The 21,407-nt window shown below is 31.7% G+C and overlaps 1 protein-coding gene across 1 annotated transcript in view; it reads left to right on the forward strand.

Moving 5' to 3' along the window:
- Positions 1 to 21,086, forward strand: part of Wnt6 (Wnt oncogene analog 6) — a 77,653-nt gene extending 56,567 nt beyond the window's left edge. The window contains exons 4-5 of the mRNA XM_088239120.1: positions 18,577 to 18,929; positions 19,567 to 21,086. Coding sequence (XP_088095246.1) covers positions 18,577 to 18,929; positions 19,567 to 20,028 — 815 coding nt within the window. The 3' untranslated portion in view covers positions 20,029 to 21,086. The remainder of the gene's footprint in view (positions 1 to 18,576; positions 18,930 to 19,566) is intronic.
- The last annotated feature ends 321 nt before the right edge of the window (positions 21,087 to 21,407 follow it).

Below are 21,407 nucleotides of genomic sequence, written 5' to 3' on the forward strand. Positions count from 1 at the left end.
AAAAAAGCGGAAAGAGGAAAAAGGAAAGGAGGAGAGATTAAGGAAGAGAAAGGAGATGTTTCTTCAGACGTGATTTAAACAGAGATAATGTAGTAACATCTTTGATGGTGGATGGGAGATAATTCCACAGTCGAGCCGCATGGACACTATATGAGTTAGAGAAGAAAGAGGAATTGTGTATGGGTATTAAGAGAGTGCCTTGAGAATGAGAACGAAGAGGTAAACCATGAACTGATAAGCGTTGAAATTTTTCACACAGGTATATAGGAGCGTTAGGACCATGAAGTACATTGAACAGAAGTGAGAGGGAGTGATAGTCTCTCCGCTGTCTAATTTTGAGCCATTTCAGTTGCCTACGATAATCAGAAATGTGGTCATATTTCTTAAGACCAAAAATGTACCTTATGCATGTATTCTGAAGTCGTTCAAGTTTATCGAGTTGCTCACAGCTTAAATCAGTCATGGAAACATCAGCGTAATCTAGAATGGGTAGTAGTAATGCTTGTACAAGAGTGCATTTAGTACTAATGGGTAAGAATTTTTGCAACCTTCTAAGTGAGTGTAGACTGAAAAATATTTTGCGGCTTAATTCATTAGTATGAGCTCGCCAGCAGAGATGTTCATCCATTAGTACTCCTAGATTTTTTACGGATTTCCTGTACTGAATATTGGTACCATTGTAGTTTGAGCAAGAAAGATTGAGGAGAGAGTGTTATGCACAGTTAGTGCTACAGACTGTTAGATGGAATAAATACTTATTTCTTGTCATACGAAAGGGGACATAAAGATTAATTTTGAAGAGTAATTTAAAAGAGTCTACTTTATTATTCAATAATTTATGTAAATATCATAATTCAGATACAGTGCGTCTGATACAATTAAAAGGGTAAAAAATCCATTTTGTTTAGCAGATTGGCTGTAAGTACAATATTTTATTGTTTTTATAAACTAGGCATTTAAAAAAAAATCCTTGAACATTTTTAATCCTTTCAATGTTTGATATGTATTGTGAGCTCTAAACAACGGATGTAAACTTTAAGTTACAACGTACAAAAGTGGTGTGCAAAGGGTTGTTGATTTGTCAGACAAGTGCGAAAATCCATAAGGCAAGAAAAAAATACATGGATGTTTTAATTTTTATTGCAGGCATTGCATTTTTAAAATTAGTTTAACGGCAGGTAAATGTTCTAATCCGTACACCATGTCAATCTACCCTATATTTGCTTTTACAATTTTTTTACCTGAGAATTACCACTAATTTTATTAAAATACGAGAAATATAATAAACACCAATTCTCCCTAAATTTACTGTGCATTTTGATAATACGTGTGAAATAGGCATATGTGTGTACCTACATGTGGACTTATGCAAGTATGTATGTATATTTATATTTTCTGTCATAAATCTACAAATGTTATTTTTATTGTTTCATAGTTAGTCAGTACACAATAAGAGTTAACCTATAAAGAAATGCTGACTACAATTTTAGTGACAAATATAAATAAATAAACACAAGCATTTTGCTCCGTTAGAGCGGTAAAACCGTTAAGTACCTACTCGTGTGTCATATAAAAAATGTTTATATAATCTATAAAATAAATTGTGAAGCATTTTTTTATTAAATATTTGATCAAAAAATCAACGTATTTAAATACAAAATATATTATTTTTTAAAACGACTTTAGTTCAATTATTTAATTAATTAACCTGTGTATTTAAATCATCTAATTATTCAATTTTCGTGATATTTTTTTATAAAACATAACATATAAATAGAAAAGACCAATTGCACTAAATTATAAAAAGGTGATAAGTCCAGAAAAATATATTAAGCTAAAAATAGGATTAAACATGCCAAATATTAGCTTAGTTTAGAGATTATGAAATATTACAGTGAAACAAATTACTTTTAATTGTTCACTGAAACCAGACTTTCTCAAAGTCAGCGATAACGCTGTCTTCTACCACCCCCCCTAAAAGCCTTCAGCGCCCTTTTATTTTGCTCTGTGTTAAGCTGGAGAGGCTCCAGACACATTTTCATTCTCTGAGTGGGCGGTGGGCGAATTAAGTTTTAGAACCTATGGTTTAAATAACACGAATTGTGGACTTTGCAGTTTTTATCAGGTCGTGGTAAATTTAACAGAATATGATTTGTTTGTAATATTCTTGATTCCCCTTCGTGCTGCTGCGGATATCCTAATCAGTCTTCTGAACACATCATGTGGTCTTGTCCCTTTCCCCTCTCTATGATTACCGAATGAAGTTTCTTGCTTCTATCCATAACTTTGTTATAGGTCTAGTCGAATATACATATCTGGTGGCTTCCAAAAAGAATTTTAAGGCTCTTTAAATGTTTTGTAATCATTTTGGCGAATCGATCATGTCCAATCAGTTGTATCCCAGTTAGTGAAAAATTCACATCCCTGTTTTCATAATTCAATGAAGTGCATATTATGTACTTCTGGATTACCTACTTTCAGCACAAAGATGCTAAGGCTACCAGATTAAAGAGACCTCTTTCGGGCAGCGTTTTTCGTTTGGCATCCGGGCATCGCCAAGGAGACTTATGTCCTTGGATGCGGTATGTGGTGGGCAAACTGTAGTATCTATATAAAGTGCTTTTATAATTTCAAAATACGCATTTGAATTATGAGTCCAAGAAGATGAAGGACACATTTTTGTGTGTAATATAAAACTAGAACCCTGGACGAGTGTTTTCGACTCGATGGCTGCTCTCAGGCAAAAGTTCTGAACAAGAAAATCGAGAGGAGATAAGTCCGCCTCGTTGTTTTGTAGTTGGTGCATTTGGTCGCGATTCTAGATGTTCTGCGTTCGATTCATGGTGGACATTTATTTATTTATATTTATTTATTAGGTAAACAAACAGTATGAACACAAATATTGACAATTTCTTTGTATATTAGGGTAAGACAATCATGCACACACCGAAAAAATTGTTTACACTTAATACAATAATTTAAATGATGTACAATATAATAAATGTAAAAGAAACAAAATGAAAAAAAATGTACATAATAATAAAGTTAAATATCTGCTTCTCTCAAAATGTCTATAATTTTGGACCTAAATTTACATACATTGTCACAAAAAATATCAGCCTCGGTAAATATATTGTTATATTGGTCGCATATTCAATGTACTTCATAGTCCTAACGCTCCTATATACCTGTGTGAAAAATTTCAACGCTTATCAGTTCGTGGTTTACCTCTTCGTTCTCATTCTCAAGGCACTCTCTTAATACCCATACACAATTCCTCTTTCTTCTCTAACTCATATAGTGTCCATGCGGCTCGACTGTGGAATCATCTTCCATCCACCATCAAAGATGTTACTACATTATCTCTGTTTAAATCGCGTCTGAAGAAACATCTCCTTTCTCTTCCTTAATCTCTCCTCCTTTCCTTTTTCCTCTTTCCTCTTTCCTCTTTTTTCCTTTTTCCCATTGAGTAATAGTTTCGATTTAAGGTAATCTATAAACAAATACGTTTATTTCTATTTTTATATATCTTTAAATTTTTATTCTATCTTTTTTTTTCTATTGAATATGTTCTGTAACTTGAATTATAAAAATAAAACTTTTATTTTATTGGTTGGTTGGAAGAAATTTTTTTTATTTTTTATTTAAATCTTAAAATAGGGCACACATATCATACATATTGTTATGTGTGTTCTAATAATAACATTACAAATATTTTTAATTTATAAATTGTTTATCACATATGTCTTGACCATTATTTTAAATTTTGATATGTTTTTTTCTTCATAAATATTTTTTTTCATTTCGTAATACTTTTTAATTGCTTTAAATAAAATTGAATTTTGTGACTTTGCCTTTTTCCTAAATGGAAGTCTAATTTTGTTCTTTTCTCTAGTATTGTGATTGTGTTCATGCTGGTTCCGATCAATTTTTTTCCAAAATTCTGTTTTTTTATTAGAGTTTATAATTTTATGAACAAATATCATTGTATTGTAAAATATTCTTTGTTTATATGTTAATAATTTCATTTCATTTACCATCGACTTTACCCTCGTATATCTGTTTTTTTTCAAAATGATTCTAAAGGCTTTATTTTGTAATACAGTTAGTTTATCTATGTTTTCTTTGTTTGATAAAAATAAAATGCTACTACAGTAGTTAACGTGTGGTTCAATAATTGCTTTGTAAATAGTTTTGCAGGAGTCCTTATCAATAAATCTTCTGATCCTTCCCAAAATTGATATTTTTTTGCAATCTTATTTATTACCATCTTAGCGTTTTGGTGAAATGTAAGTTTTAAATCCAACATTACACCTAAATATTTAATTTCAGTGACTTCATTAAGTTTTTCATTTTCTATTACAATTGATGGTGTAATTTCTATTCTTTTGTTTCCTATATTCATATATTTAGTTTTGTTAACATTTAATTTTAATTTATTAATTTTTAGCCACAGTGATACACTATTAAGATCATGATTTAGTCTGTCCATAATTGTTTTATAATTTTCTCCCGATATATATATTAAGGCATCGTCTGCCATTTGGCAATAAGCCCGCCAATGTACAAATAACATTATGTACAAAAAGTTAAATAAATAAAAAATAAAAAAAATATTCTAAGTATTGTAGATTGTTTAAAACAGTTTGCTGTCGCGTTTTCTGTGTAAAACAGAAGATTTCGTCTTGTCGGTCTAGATGGCACACGGAATGAAAGTCTTTTAAGTAGGTTAGGAGAATCAATTTTATTATATATTAATTTGAATAAAAATAACTGGTCTAGCATTATTCTTCGATTTTTAAGAGAGTTTTTATTTTTTTATTTTTTTTTTATTTATTCATATTTTTCGCTTACAAACTATAAATTAATAATAAAAATAATGTGACCTCACTGGGGTTTCCCGTGCCGAGGACACTTAACAATTTAGTTTTTTTTATTACATTTGAGAATAAACAAAGAAGACTCACTTAAAAAACAAACATAATTAACAAATATTCAGACAGTTTTAAAAACAAGGTATTTATATACATCTATACTATTTATATTACAAAACACACAATGAAAACATCAAAAACCTAACATAAGCCATACAGTTGTGGAGCAGTTGATTCAGCATTGGTATGGGCGAATGAGACAATCCATTTTACTTCTACCTAGCTCCACTATCCATTTTTTTATAGCCTTTTTAAACATTTTCTCATTACTAATTGCTTTAATAGATAGTGGAAGTAGGTTATAGATTTTAATTGAATAATACTCAAAATCCCTTTGTCTGAAAGTGGTATTAGTTTGTATTTGTTTAAGTTGTTTATGTGTTGAGGATCTAGTGATTATATTATTTGTATGTGATGTATTGTGGGGGTTATGTCTTTCATTTGAGTAAGAGTAGTGTTTGAATATATAAGTGAGTATTGTTTTGGTGTCATAAGTTGTGATTTATGGAATATTTCTTCAGTAGATGTCTGTATCGGGACTCTGAGTATTATTTTAATGATGGATTTTTGTGCAACCAATACACTATTTAAAACTGTGTCACTCGCACCACCCCAACCGATTATACCGTACTCCAAAATTGATTGGCACAATGCAAAATAAATCTTTAAAAGTTCCTGTACATTAATTACATTCCATGGTAATGCATATCTACTTTCAGCATGGACATGAAACATGAAATTTAAAGGTAGTTTAAAATGACATATTCCTTACTTTAAACTTATTATTGATGATGATGAAATATTGATGTATGCATTATAATATAATGGATCTATGTAAATGTTTAATAAATTAAAATAAAATATTCAAAAATATACAGAAAAGGGCATATTTCTTCATTTCTATGATTATCTTACGATTAAATTTGTATTTGTTGGCAAAAATTAAATTAGCATATGTTTGAATACCCCTGCCAGAGGAGTAGACATAATCAGCAACGCGAGTAATTTATTCCCAATGTCCAGCAATGCGGTGCGACACAAAGCCCCTGCAGTAATGAGTGTGTGTTCCAGTACCCGGTACCAGCTCGGTACCTCGGCTTGTCCGCGGGCCGCGTGTCCTCAGGGTTGACAACCCCTGACTACCATTCAATGTTAAGGTAGGGACCGCATTCCTCCACCATAGAACTCATCGTAGCCGTGCTTTCTCAATAAAAAACATATTAATCTTATCGTTATTTAAAGATTTTGTGGTCAAACATTTTACTAAATCCTATAAAATATTTGTAAATAACCACTTACCAACTTTTCTATTTCTACCGGTTTCGAGACGTACCCGTCTCTTCGTCAGGACACCAATTAAACCAACATGCAAAACCCACTATACACCTTCACTATAGTTGTTGCACACAAATATAAACCAACGTGACATGCATTTTAATAAGCAACCCTTACATGCAATGATGACAGATTGAGGGGATGAAGGGAGGTAAATGAGTTTAATAGGTATAGGGTGATTTTTACAATGGAAAATCGTTTAATGCGCTATATTGATAGGTTGTTTGATTATTGATCAAAAGAACATTAGTTTTTAAGGCTTTCCTAACATGAAAATACACATATATTTAATAACATTTTTCATTTCATATTATTTCATTCGTTCATTTTATTATCTTTCCGCACCTAATGGTGCATAGGGCATTGCATTGGAACACCAATCGCAGTGTATCTTGATCATTTTTGTACCTCAGGAACCAGGTATCAGGCACCAGTTCAGGGTATATGCAATATTCTGGTGTTAAAACACTTACCGCATTTTTATTTCCACTGATTTCATGACGTACGCGTCTTTTCGTCGGGACACTCTAATGAGTGTCCCGACGAAAAGTGAAAGTGTATATAGGTGTAATCACCAATATACACTTTCACCTTTATCATCCCCGTAGTATACATTATTTACGAAAAAATACATTAATTACACGCAGAGTTAAAAGGAATGCAAACAACCTATATCCATGTCAATGCATATTAGGATGTTTTTTTAAATTTATTTTTGTAAATATATCGTAATGAAATAAAAACAGCTTTTTAATATTGCAATTTCCCGACGATACAAATTCGTATTACTGTTTTTTTCATATGGAGTTTTAAAAAAAAAGTTCAGAAATTCTCCTAAAAATATGGTCAAGAATCAAAGAGTTATCCCGTAATTATTAGAATAAATAAATTGTTTTAATAGCAAAATACCAACATTTAATCCGCAGTAACTTTCGCTAAAATAGTTAGGGGACGATCGTTTGCTTTTCTTTTTTGATTAGAATTATTGTGTAAGGACACGCAAGGGCGAACAAGACAGGTTCTCTCACTTTTTGCCAACTTCCTCTAAATCCCAAGCATTTCTTCTTGAAACAAAGGTCAAGGAGGAATTCAAACCCGGGAAAGGAATTTCTTGGGAGAATGTAAAGATACAAATTATTAACGAACAATATTTCAAGCAAAACTTTGTGGTCAAGCATTTGAACGAATGTTAGTATTATTAGTATGTATTGAGTTTTTCTACTGACATTTCTTGGTGGAACTGCATTTTAATTCTAATAATAAAAATACTTTATAGTTTTATTCCACTTTTATTTATAATTATTTTATAAATTTTGTACAAGTGACCGGGTTTCGTCGTGACCGACATCGTCAGACTCGTCTGAAAAAACAGTAATTAAAAATTTTGCTCTTATGACGTCTCTATCGCAATTTCAATATGTTTTTTAAAACATAATTTTTTTCGTTAAAAAGATGTATGACGCGAAAATTTTTATGATATGACAAACATACGCGATAAATGTAATTATTTTCACCTGCACACCGCATCTGAGGACATAAGTCTCCTTGGCGGTGCCCACATACACGGAAAATTTGCTCGTTGTCAAACGAAAAAAGCTGCCCGAAGGAGCTCTCTGAAATCTGGTAGCCTTAGCATCTTTGTGCTGAAAGAAAGTAATCCAGAAGTACATAATATGTACTTCATTGGATTGAGAAGAGAGGGAAGTGAATTCTTCACTGACTGGGATTAAATTGATTGGACATGATCAATTCGCCGAAATGATTACAAAACTTTTTAAAAGCCTTGAAATTCTTTTTAGAAGCCACCAGATCTGTATATCCGACAGGACCTATAACAGGGCCACGGATAGTAGTAATTAGTGATAATAGTTCAGCAGAATCAATTTCGTTATTTAGGATTTTATATAAATACACCTGCTCTTGAACGATTCTTCGATTTTTAAGAAAACTAATTCCAAAGTGTTTTGCTGCATAAAAAATACTTAATAACATTTATTAATGTACAAATAATGTATGTTATTGAACCATGGTCTTAGCAAAAATTATTTCATTTGGTTATGTATCCAAAAGAAAACACGTTTATTGGAGTTTAATTTTTTTTTTTTAATATACAAGAGGGTATATTGTGACGCGTTTCGTCTTATTAGGGCATTTTCAAATGAACTTATATAATATTTAATATTTACTAAGTATTCTTATTTGGGATACTTGCTGTTTAATGATTGAGGATTTCTATTCAAGCCAAGATAAGTGAAGTAATGTAATAGCGTTTTGGATCCAGTTTTTAAAGTACAAAACCTCGTGCTTAGAACAATGAAAAAAGTTGCTTTACGCCATCATTTAAAAGAACTGTTTGAAACTTGGAGAGTTCTAGATGTGCGGCAGCTATTTGTTAAGGAGGCACTTCTGAACTTCTGGAAATCTGTAGATAAAGTCAGGACACAGAAACATATACAAACGCGATCAGCGGGAAGGATTAATTACCTTGGCCCTTCCACTCACTCAAAGCTAGCTCAAAAAAATTTTACCTTCCTGGCTCCGAAATGTTTTAATCAACTTTCGGCAGCCATAAATAACTCCACAAGTGCCAATGTATTTAGAAAAAATGTTTGCAATTGGTTGCTGCACATCGATAGGGACAAGCTTATCAATTTTTCAAAGTCAAAGTTCGATATGAGCAATTAGCAAAAATTGACATTTTTATTAAGTATTTTTATGTTTGTTCATTCTGTATTTTTATATTATTAATTTGGTGCTCACTCTTGTTGGGCATATTATTTATTTCTCCTATTTCCTACTATAGTATACTATAAGTATAGAGTGAGTTTCCAGAAACCATATCTCAATTATCATTTTAATTATGTTTTTGTAAATATATTTTCTTTTTCTATTGATTTCAATGATACTATTGTTTTGTATATTTGAATATGTAAGAATCTAAATTTGTATAATTTATATTTTAATATTTGTATCTGATTATCTTTTTTACATTGTGTTTTTTGGATTTTTTTTTATTTACTACTTATACCTTGTTTTTCTGGATTGTTATTCTATTGCATCACATGTCATTATAATTTAATCTAATTAATTTTATTATGTATTTTTTATTGTCAATTATTATGGCTTGACATGAGCACAGCTTAAAAAGCCTTAATAAGTTCATTCATATTTCAACAAGTGTAATTTTAAATGAATGACTTAATAAATTAAAAATCCATTAGGGTCGAGGTACCGGGTTTATTTTATTAGAGACATTAGGGGTATATTGGGAAAAGCCTTCAATCAATTAAAAATATTTATAAGATTGTGACTTTAAAATTAAAATATTTATTATATTACATAGTTTGATTTTAATATTGATTTCATTTACACAAGTTTTAAAAAAAATATTATAAAAAGTTGAAACTCCACATTGGTGTTTTATACAGGTTTCATTATATAACTAAGATTTATGTTCAAAGTCAACTAAGGTAAAAATACATTTAGAGTTTTATTTTATTTTGGATACATCACCAAATTTAATATGGAATTCTACCAATTGTCTGCATACACAACAATGTATTTTTTTTGTATTTTAGTGTATTTTCTGTTGGTTTGACATTAAGAAATAAGATATTACTTGCATAAACGAACAAATTAATAAAGAATAAACATTTATTCATTGACGGACTTATGCTGTCTATTTCAACGATGATAAATACATTTTTTTATAATTAATACAGGTACTAATAAAATAAAATACAACCAAACAAAAAAATCATACTTCTTCTTCTTACGGTGCCTTGCCAGGTCTCCCGACGTTGGCGATCACTCCAGCGAAAGCATCTCGGTCCAGCGCTACTCCTATATTCCGCGGCCAAGAGAACGGCTTAGTGAATGTACTCGCCATAAAGCTCCTAGGAAAAGATGACCATAGTGGTTTCCCGTTGCCTTCTCTGGTATATTTTTCTGTCGGAGTTACCATCCCTCAGCTGGTTGGTTTTAGTTTTGAGACACCAGAAACTCGCCTTTCATCCTCTAGTTATCTGCTGAGATCACACCGTAATGAGTGTTATCCAACTGCCCAGGGTTCGACACGTGGACGCTAATAAGTTGGACTGGTCAGTAGTGTTGCCAGTGGAACACAACTAGGCGTTCGCAGCATTTTATAGAATCACACGAGTCATTTCTTATAAAGTAGCAATTTACGACGTTGTCCTTTTTTCAATTTTCTTCACATGATAAAATGTACATAATTACAAACTCATTGGTTGGTAACGTCTGATCAATGTATGTAATAATTCCATCTTGCTCGGTACAGTGATCGCCTGTCTTCCTCACCCATTAAACGACCCATTAGATAAAATTACACTTGACACTGGAAATAGATCCCGCGTCCTTGTCACGCTGAAAGTAACTATCAAGGTATGCAAATTATTAGGGGTGTTCAAGATTGAGGTTAAATATATGTGTTGAAATACAAATTTATTGAATTATGAAATAAAAATATGTTTTTTGTTACTTTAAATAATAATGTTTGTTAAATTTTGAATTTATAAATAAGAATACTCAAAGTAAGCTGTTAATAAAATATCAGTATTATATTTATTAATAATATTCCATAATTAAAAATCACATGTCAGAATTGAGTAAGATTTTGTATTGTTTTGGGTTTACCAAGATTTCGACGGTTTTTTAAACATATTCGATTAATAAATAAACCATAACATCGTTTCTCCATAGAGTTAAGCAGAAAGGATAAAACACCACATCACTCTGTCTTTGCATACAGACCTCGCCTCCTCTACAAGCAGAAATCTCATGTACGTGCTCCGATTATTCCGATTTTTGATTTGTCCATCTTTATCTATTCGTTGGATTTGTTCATATCATGTTTTGCTTGCTTTTTCTCGATTTCTGCATTTACATTCGCATTTAAACCCCTTTAGCCGCACTTTCCCCGTCTATTCGATCTACATGTCCAAACTAACGCAGACTCCTTTCTTAATTTTGTCGAAAAAATGCTTATTTCAACCATACATAATGCACCGATCTCGTCAACTGTGCACGTATCGTACGTAGTTTTACCACACATTTGCCTTAAAGATTGCATTACGACGACATTCAGCTTATTATTTGCAAAAGTGGAAAATTTAAAGAACATCAGCGTCGCGTCCGTTTAAATTTAAACGTTTTCGTTATTTTATTCGTCTTCGTCTAAACAATGTACGGTAAACCAATATAAAAAAATTCTATAATATTTTTTTATTTTACATAAACGACACTTAGTGCCTTTTACATATAAGTTTTAAATACAATAATATACATACAAGTAAGTACAATTATAAGTAAAAGGTTACATAAAAAATAAATTAATACTAAACAGTTAGTTACGTCGGCCTCGGGGTGTAATGGTCAGCGCGTTTGCCTACCATGCAAGAAGTCTCGGGTTCAATTCCCAACATGGTTATTTGAAATATTTATTTTATTACAAAAATATTACATAGTCCCTGGACTGGTACCATTCCCTTTCCGCACCTAATGATGTATAGGGCACTCCATTGGTACACCAATCGCAACATATTTTGATCATTATTGTTACATGAAGGTAAGGTGATCAGTCTTACGCTTCAGGTACTAGTCCAGGGACTATGAAATATTATGGTGTAAAAACACCCTTTTAAATAATATTTCGTATTAACCATATCGGGAATCGAACCCGAGACCTCTTGCATGGTAGGCGAATGCACTGACCATTACACCACGAGGCCGACAAAAAACTATATCAAGGTACAAAATTCTTCACGAAGTTATATTTATACGAATACTAGCATATCGTGCTTGATACTGTAGTATAGAGTAACTGTCAATATTTTTTTTTTGGTATAGGATCCTGAAAAGCGTACTCTTCATATGTTACTTAAATTTTTATTAAGCCAAAAATACTGTAAAAACTTTTATTTTTTGTATTAAAAATAGCAATAATAAAAACCTAACGGCTCTGAGCCCCTTTAACACATTTATCTCAGTAAAACATTTTCGTAAAAAAAACAGGTTTTGCGGTATTCCAGTATCACTGACGATATACGAAATGTATTTTACTCTAAAAAATATGTATGTCTTTTAGTAGGTTCGTTCTAAAACAAAGTATTGGTGAGTTAATTATGAACGTTTCAGCTTGTCACAAGACGGTGGTGACGCGAACAGTAAATCAGCCAATCAGATGTCAAGCTGTGGATAATTGCAATTATCCATTTTATCTCTCAACAAGCAGTTACGATAGGTTTCTGAATAAACTGCGATTGGTTTATTTACGTCTAAGTCTTGATATGAAAGCGTAATATTTTTCTGTGGTGATTTCCAAAATTGATATTTTGTTGTATTTCTTAGCAAGAGCGTATGGCGTCCATTAACAGCTGTTAACTCTTTTGCCTTCTCTCAAGTCAGGTTTGTGTCCCGTAGTTTGTAAAACACCAGCTAAACCCCGGTCATAAGCTATGCAAATGCTTAAACTTTTATAAAAATACTATCCATCTCCGCAGTAAATTATGTAAATAAAAAAATAAAAAAACAGAAAACGTCTAGTTCATTTGATCTTCCCTTGATTGAATTTCGTAAACAAAAAGGGGTATTTTTTTGTCATTTTACCAATTTAGATATCGCTTTGGTATTCTTATTTATGCTTCTGCATACTTACTGCGTCATGTGTTTAATCTTGACTTTTTGTGCGTATGGCCCATTTCAGACGGATCGGATCGTACAAATACAAATTGCACAATAAAGTTACCTAAGGTGGATTAATTTTAATTGTTTGATTAATGTTTATTTATTTTGTGGCTATCAAACGCACTAACCAGTTGACTAAACGGTACTCGATTTACTTTTTCGGGATAACTTGAGTCTCCTTTAAATAAAATAAAAATGTTAAGATAATGAACGCGCATTTGCGGTCGCGGGTTCTATGACATGAAATGCTCTTCCTATAGTAGTGCAAAACTGTGAGAGTAACGTGATGTTTTGGAATAAAATTAAAACCCACCTGTTCTCTAAATTATTTGAATAAATCCGTAGCGTGTGATGACAAAATATTTTTTTTCGTCTGAATCTCGAAATCAAAATGTTCGTCCTCTATTACATGGTAAATAGTATTAACTCCTTTTAATAACAAAAAGAGCACTAAATAAGAGCTTAAGGATATATGAAAACATACAGTGCTCTCAAAGATTTTTAAAATGTGTATTTTTGTAATGTGTATCAATATATTTTAGAAAACAAATTTACTTTGAAGCCTCTCATTGAAAAATACAAAATGTTTTAAGTGTAAAAAATCACTGATTTGACTCTCCTGCAAAATTGAGATTTTGGCAAAACTGTCATTTACCTCTCGCATACAGATATTACGAAAATTATACCATTTAAGTTATCTATAATAATAATAAAATTCCATCATCCCTAATTTTACCATGTTGTGTGAGTTTGTACAACCTCGACTGGTGTGAAACAAGCCCATAGCTTTATCGTGGTAGTGCATGCCATAAATCAAGTTCGTATCTTTAAACTCCTGGTGGAAAAATGCGGTGGCCATTAGGACCTCTCTCTCGTGGCAACCTCTGTATACTTCCTGATCGGGATACAGAGTCCTTATTAAAATAGGATAATGCATTCGTTGAATAAATTTGTCAATGGATGCAGGCACATACTTAATAAATCTAATAAGAGAAATAGGATCAACCGGCAAATTAGAGAAAGTCATAATTTAAGTATAAAGTAGAGCGATTGCAGTCCATTTAGAATGAAACTGCCATGTTGATCTTTGGCTTAACAAATTACTATTGTACTACACTATTACTTCAAAATCTTCACTGGCTACTCTTTCCTGAAAAAATAGAAAACAAACTTTCGGTTGATGTACTATATAAGATAATGTATGACACGGCTTCTTAATACCTGAAGGAACTCTGCATTCCGGAAAAGTTGGCGGATAGACGCCGCAATTTCAGCTCAGCCTCCTGTTCTACTGTAGGAAAGTTGACCTTTAACAGGCGGGTAACACAATCACTCTTTAGAAATAAAAAAAAACATATTTTTTGGAGAAATTACTTCTTTGTTGCGTGTAAGGTGCTTCTGTTCAGATGTAATCTATGTAAACCCAAATAGTACAAACATATGTACCTAAACCCTATGAAGTATAAACATGGTTTGTATTTTTTACTAAATGTTAATTAATTAAATGTAAATTTTATTAACGTAGGTAAATACTCATAAAGAGGTTAGTCTATTGACTTTGATAATAAAAAAAGCGCCCATAAAGTCATCACCAATGATAACGGCGCGATAAAAATTAACAAAATTTTTATAATAAATAATTTATGTCAATGATAAAAAAGGCTTATTTATAGTTTGATCTATAAGAAATGTTGTAAATTTTTTGTATTTTAACGTTGCTTCTATATTTACCAACAATTTCTAAAATTATAAAATAAGAAATATGACCGTTCTTATAATTTATCAAAATATTTCAATTTCAGAGGCATTTTCGTATAATCGGTAATATCTGCGCTTGAAAACAGGAATTCTAGTAGAGCGAGATTCGAACATAGGATGTATGATCCTTGAGTACGCAACACTACCACTTACCACAAACTGTTTCGTATCTACTTTCAACCCATATTAAGTGTTTTTTTATTTATGAATTATTGAAATATTTTCAAACTTATTTATTTTTACATAAACGACATAAATTGATTTTAACAAATACATAAAACATAAATATGAAGAAAAAAATGTATGTTCATTTATATATATATATATACATGTATGGATAAATACATAGTAAAATTGCGTATCTACTCGTATAACAATAGTAATGAGAACACAAATAAATAACCAAAAATATACATATGAATATGAAAAATCAAAAAAGAGAAACATTTTTAAGCATTGAAAAAAGTTTGAGAATTATTATTATATTGCGAGAAAATTTTTTTATTTTCGACTAGTTTTTTAACTATCAAGTCAAGAATCAAATATATACTGATTACCATATCTGTGGAGCCTAGGGATAGGTGAGTGCATGTGATAGTTGGTCCTAGAACTGGCAGAACAAAAAAGAGATCTCTGTCGGCCTCATGGGTGTACCTGGGCCTCAAGTATGACGGGAAGTTAAAATTTATCTTCAATTTTATCTGCAAAGTAAAATTATTTTTTTCTCTGATTAATTCAAGTTTATATTTAATTAAGCTTAGACTTTTATAAAAAGTCCTACCTGTTTAATTTAGAACTGTGAAAGTACGGTAATCAATGGTATAAACCACAAAATAAATAACAATGACGAGTTTATTCGTGTTTGACGCAAATTCAATTATGTGAGCATTACATTATTGATTTTCAAAATTCCAAACATGTGAATGAATTTTCAAAAATACAAACACAAAATATTTTTGGGTTGGAATGCAATTAAAAGCTGAAAAATCGCACTCCCAATTTATAAGTGAAAGTTTAATAGGAAAATGTTTCATTATCTCGACGCAAATAAGCGACCGAATTGATAAAAAATATAAATAAAACAAGTTTAATAATCCCAAGGTACAAACTGGGCGTGTAAAAGCCAACCGAGCACGTTACAAAACATGGTTGGTAGTATGATATGATATGAGTATACTTGAAGTATATTTCTACAGTACAAGTTGAACGATAATAATTCACTGCAATATCTCATCTTTGGAAAACTGTAGCCATTCTCCGTTAAAATTCTCAAAGGGGAGTTCAACACAAAACTTGCAAAAACGTGACACTAAGCAAAACATTTTTTAAGAATGGTCAAATAAAATAAAGATTCATTAAAACCAACACTTCCCATAGTGAACTATACTTTTTTTTTTTTTTTTCTAAAATAAAACGTTCATTTTTCCGTACGAATTCTTGGCTTTTACTGTAAAAAAGTATTTTGAGTTTTTACCTAAATATTAATATAAGTGACAATTAAAAAAAATTGTATCGAAACTATTCTATTTGAGTGGATACTAAATAGATCAGTGGCCTTTGAGTAGTGGCCAGGAAGGCTACGGGTTCGACCGGTGAGAACAAAAATCAAACTTTTTTTTTTTAATGGCCTTCTGACCTGTTGTGGTGTAAAAAAATGAAGTCATGTGTCTAAAAAGTATACGTACATTAAAATAATATTTGAATTTTGCTGATAAAACTTTCACTAAAACATGTTAAATACTAATTTCAAACAATCATGTGCTAGAAAAATGATCATTTACACAAATGTTACGTATTTTAAAAAAGTAGTTATTTCCAAAAAACACGTTTTTTTAAAAAAGCGTTGCCTAAAATACTTGACTCACTAGTTTTGGGTGAGATTCTCGGTTTTAGTTAAAAGTGTTGTATACTGTAATTCGGTTTCTTCACCGTAGTGCTTTTTGCCACCATTCAATGAAGTGCATAATATATTTATTGTGTTTGCAGACAATTGCTAGAATTCCATATTTAATTTGGTAATGTATCCAAAATAGAACAAGTTTATTGGATTATAATTCTACTTTATTTTTTATAAAATATACAAAGGGTACATTTTGACGCGTTTCGTCTTGTTAGGACATTTTCAAACAAAAAAAAAGGTTTTTCATAAAAAATAAAGTAGAATTATAATCCAATAAACTGGTTTTATTTTGGATACATTACCAAATTGAAGTGCATATACTTTATTTCTGAATTACCTTCTTTCAGCACAAAGATGCCAAGACTATCAGATTACAGAGAGCTCCTTCGGGCAGCTTTTCTCGTTTGGCAACGAGCAATTTTTCCGTGTACACTTCCTAAGTCTCATCTATCCTCCGATGAGGTGGGCAAGGCGTAGTTGTGCAAAGAAAGTAAAGAACGAAAAATTTTAACGGAAAATCTTAATTCCGCATTGTCTTTCGTGCTTTTTTTTTATAAAACGTGTTGACACGTCGCGGTTAAACGACGGAAGGCTTTCTGAAAAGCTTGACCGGTGAGAACGCGTACAGCGGACAGTCGATGTGTGGTCCGGACACGGTTTTGTTTTATCCCGCAAAATTTAATTTCTTTTTGTCTTCGATGCAAATTTCGAAAGCGTTTAAGTGGAACGATCGAGAAGGTCAATAAGTGTATTTTATCCTTTCTCACGAACTGGACTGTCAGAAGAATTCTAGGGCCTTCTACAGTTCATAATGTGATAGTAAATAAAATCTGCATTATGCAACACGTTTCTAGAATAATACTTTATTATAATTGTTATTTATTTATTTTATTCATTCATTTATTTAACATTTGTTCTCATTACTCTATGTGTTTTTTAAACTATTACGTAATGTAGATTGCAAATATCAGGTAAAATAACATGTTAATTAATACACGGTGTGAGATTTTTTTTTCGGGTTCAAAAATAACAAGTGACTTGTCAGCTCTCCAGATCTTTTTCGCAGTCTGAATCCTGGGGCTTGGTTTGCAGCAAAATTCCGAGTCTCGTCCTCCACAGCCTTCTATTCTCTGCTGCCATCTTTATCTCAATATACTCCTATAGAGAATATGTTATCTCCGTGTATCCTTTTGCATAAAACCACGTCAAACGGGATTGAAACGCAAACAAACAATTAAACATACTTTTGTATTTATAATACTAATATGGATAAATAAACAAGGTATATTTTCTTTTAATATTGGAAGGGATGGATAGTGATTACATTTGTTATAATATTGCTTGATTACAAACAATCTGGTTAACGCACTGACTTCTGTTTATTTAACATTAATAAATGAAGAAACGCATTTTCTCAATACAGAGTTCTATGGAGTCCTTCGCAGCAAATTATCGCTCGCTTATTGCAATAATCATGTGTAAATATGGTCGAGTATACATCGACCGTTCAAACAACTTAACAATAGTATCCACATAACGTATTTGCGCTGGTTCAGACCAGAGCACCTTCCCAAGTGTTTACTGAACTTCACAATCCAATTGAAAGATAAAATGAGAAGCGTTGTTATTTTTCTTAGCAGTGCCTCTTAACGTGATTAGACTTTTTTTAACTAGTTATTCATATTTGAGTAGTGAAAACAAAATGAGATCACTTTGAAAACAGTACAAAGTTGTGATATGATAAGAGTTGAAATAAAATTGATAGAATTGGGTAACTGTTGTTTCACCTACCAAAAATAAAAAACTAACAAGACCTTACAATAAATATAACACTTTGCACGTGTGCTTTTAATTTTGAAAAGAAAAGTGAACTTTTGTTTTAAAAACTAAGCTATAAAAACTTTTTTGATATTTTTCTAAACCTAAACTCATTTTTTTTCCTAGATACGAGGGAAACTGGGTTTGTGAATGCTATCACATCCGCTGGAGTAACCTACGCCATTACCCGTGCCTGCACTAATGGGGATCTGGTCCAGTGCTCCTGCGACAAGCCCGGACGTAGCAGATCTTCTGGAATGCTACTCGCCCCCACGCCTGGCATGCCCTCACCATCACCTCCCACTGTGGGTGGAGGAGGAGGAGCGAATCTCCCTTCCGGGGACTGGCAGTGGGGGGGTTGTGAGGACAATATTAGATTCGGGTACCGAAAATCGAGAGATTTCATGGATGCAAGATATAGGAAGAGAAGTGACATCAAGACGCTCATCAAACTACACAACAACAATGCGGGAAGATTGGTGAGTAAAAATAAATCAAACTTACATCCAACGACATATTTTTTTGAATTTTTTATTTTATTTATAAATCATAAAACACAAAGTATTTTACAAGTAAAATACGTTGGATAACATTCCCAGGAGTTAAAACAACTCAAATCGGGACGTAAATAATATTAGCATTTAGAAAATAACACATATTGAGAACAACAAAGAAACAATCAAGTTTGGCACCTTTATAACTAAATATACAACAACAATATATACGACAATAATATAAATATTATATTATGTAGCTTTTTTAAGTACTAGTCAGCTCAACGTGGGAAAATGACAAACAGAAAATAAATCATTGAAATAAAAACTATAGTAACAAGTGGTGTACCACAGGACGCTTTTCTTGGACCAGTTATTTTTATATTGATATAAACAACACTATTAACATACTGCGTGACAAAGAAATCTTACTATCTGAACTTCAGATGGAATATTGAAAATGTCTTCTATTGAAATTTTGAAAAAAAACAAATAAACTGTGTCGCAAATAAAACATAGTATCATACATTAAATAGTCAAAATAATACAAATTTGTTTCCTGATATAAATAATTTATTTACGTATTTTGTCATTGAAGGTATATTTTAAACATTTTCCCCAGGCAATCAAGAACTACATGCGGCCAGAGTGCAAATGTCATGGACTCTCTGGTTCATGTACATTGAAAACTTGCTGGCATAAAATGCCTCAGTTTAGAGAAGTAGGAAACCGACTAAAGGATAAATTCGACGGGGCCTCAAAAGTCATAGCTGGGAATGACGGGAAAAGCTTTAAACCTGAAGGATCAACAATAAAACCACCAGGCAAAACTGATCTGGTATACACGGAAGAATCTCCTGATTTCTGCAAGCCAAACCATAAAACAGGATCTCTGGGTACTCAAGGAAGAGAGTGCAATGCTACTTCTCAGGGAGTGGATGGTTGTGATCTCCTCTGCTGTAACAGGGGATATAACAAAAGATCAGAAAAGGAAAATGTCAACTGCAGGTGCAGATTTAAATGGTGTTGTGATGTGACTTGTGATACCTGTGTTGAAAAACGGGAAATTAATACATGTTATTGAAATAAAATAAATAAACAGACTATAAATATTGTCAGAAAGCCTTGGAATGAAATTGATATTATTCAATCAATTATATTTGGAAGCGCCAAAGATCTGAATGTGAGACTGCATAGGTATAGGTGAACTATATAAAAAAAAAAACTTTACGAGGACTGATTAAGATGTTAACAAAGGTATGAGAAGATCATCTGTGCTGGGTGAACCAAAATTTTATTAAGAAATTTAGTCAAAAGTATTGTCCTATCGCGTTTTATCATGTAACGCAAATTTATTTACACATTATAAAATCAAGTTTTCCGTTTAACTGTTGTCTGAGTCTCGTTTCTAACTTTCTTTTTGTCTTTGTGCAAAATAGAGGTCACTAGTTTATGCGAGCACTCATAAACACTAGTACCTTCTGCCCTTTAGATCGCCGTTAATACTTATGTGGTGATAAGTTTCTAAAGAACATTGTTTAAAGTCATTGAAATGGTGCTAAGCATTATTCAAAAGAACAATTTTAATGTGCATTATTATTGCGGAACTTGTAAATGAGCTTATTTTATTAGTTTCCCATTTCCAGCGATGGTCACAGGAATTAGTCATGTTAACACATCTTGTGCCTAGTTGTTAAGTATGATTTGCAGTCATCTGTCGCAGTCCGCGAGAAACGTGTTCATGGAAATATCGTTGTGGAGTCAATATTGCCAAGATTTTAGTACGTTTCCTTTGTCTTCTTTTTTGTGACTGTGTTGGATGCAATACCACTCTGTAACACCTACGCCTACAAACGTGTGAGCTCCTAATGGTATTACTTAATTTCCCAACCTATTCCTTTGATATTATATATTTAAATAATCGATTAAACTTATTTTAAATGTAATTGTTTAATTTTAGTTATACTTTGCTTTATATGACTATTTGATCAAATTTGAGCAAAAATCAAAGTTTCATAATATACTAAATACTTCACAATTGAAAAGAGCTCGCATTTTGCGAACGGCCAGATATTATTTTTGGGTGTAAAATTTATTGCAGACATGTGGTATTAAAATTGTATAGGTCAACACAAATAAAAATTGTTTTAAGAATAATTATAAGATTTCATAAACCTACCTACCTTTATATATATTTGATAATTCGAAAGGCTTTTGTAATAGAATACATTAAAAATTGTATAAAATTAACATGTTTTTTTCTGTTTTGTATAATATGCATTGTAAATAAGACTGAATGCCTAAATTTTTTGTTAAATAGATTGTAAAAAACTTACATGCTTTATTCGTAATATTTACTGACTCGATTTGTTAAATAAATAACATACATATGTATCATGTACATAAATGATGAACCTCTTTCTAAATATTCTCGAAGTTGAAGGTTTTTCTAAAATTGTAGAA

Source organism: Micrasema longulum, unplaced genomic scaffold, assembly GCF_059751315.1.
Source record: "Micrasema longulum isolate JH-2025_06_02 unplaced genomic scaffold, ASM5975131v1 h1tg000113l, whole genome shotgun sequence".
Classification (NCBI taxonomy): Eukaryota; Metazoa; Arthropoda; class Insecta; order Trichoptera; family Brachycentridae; genus Micrasema; species Micrasema longulum.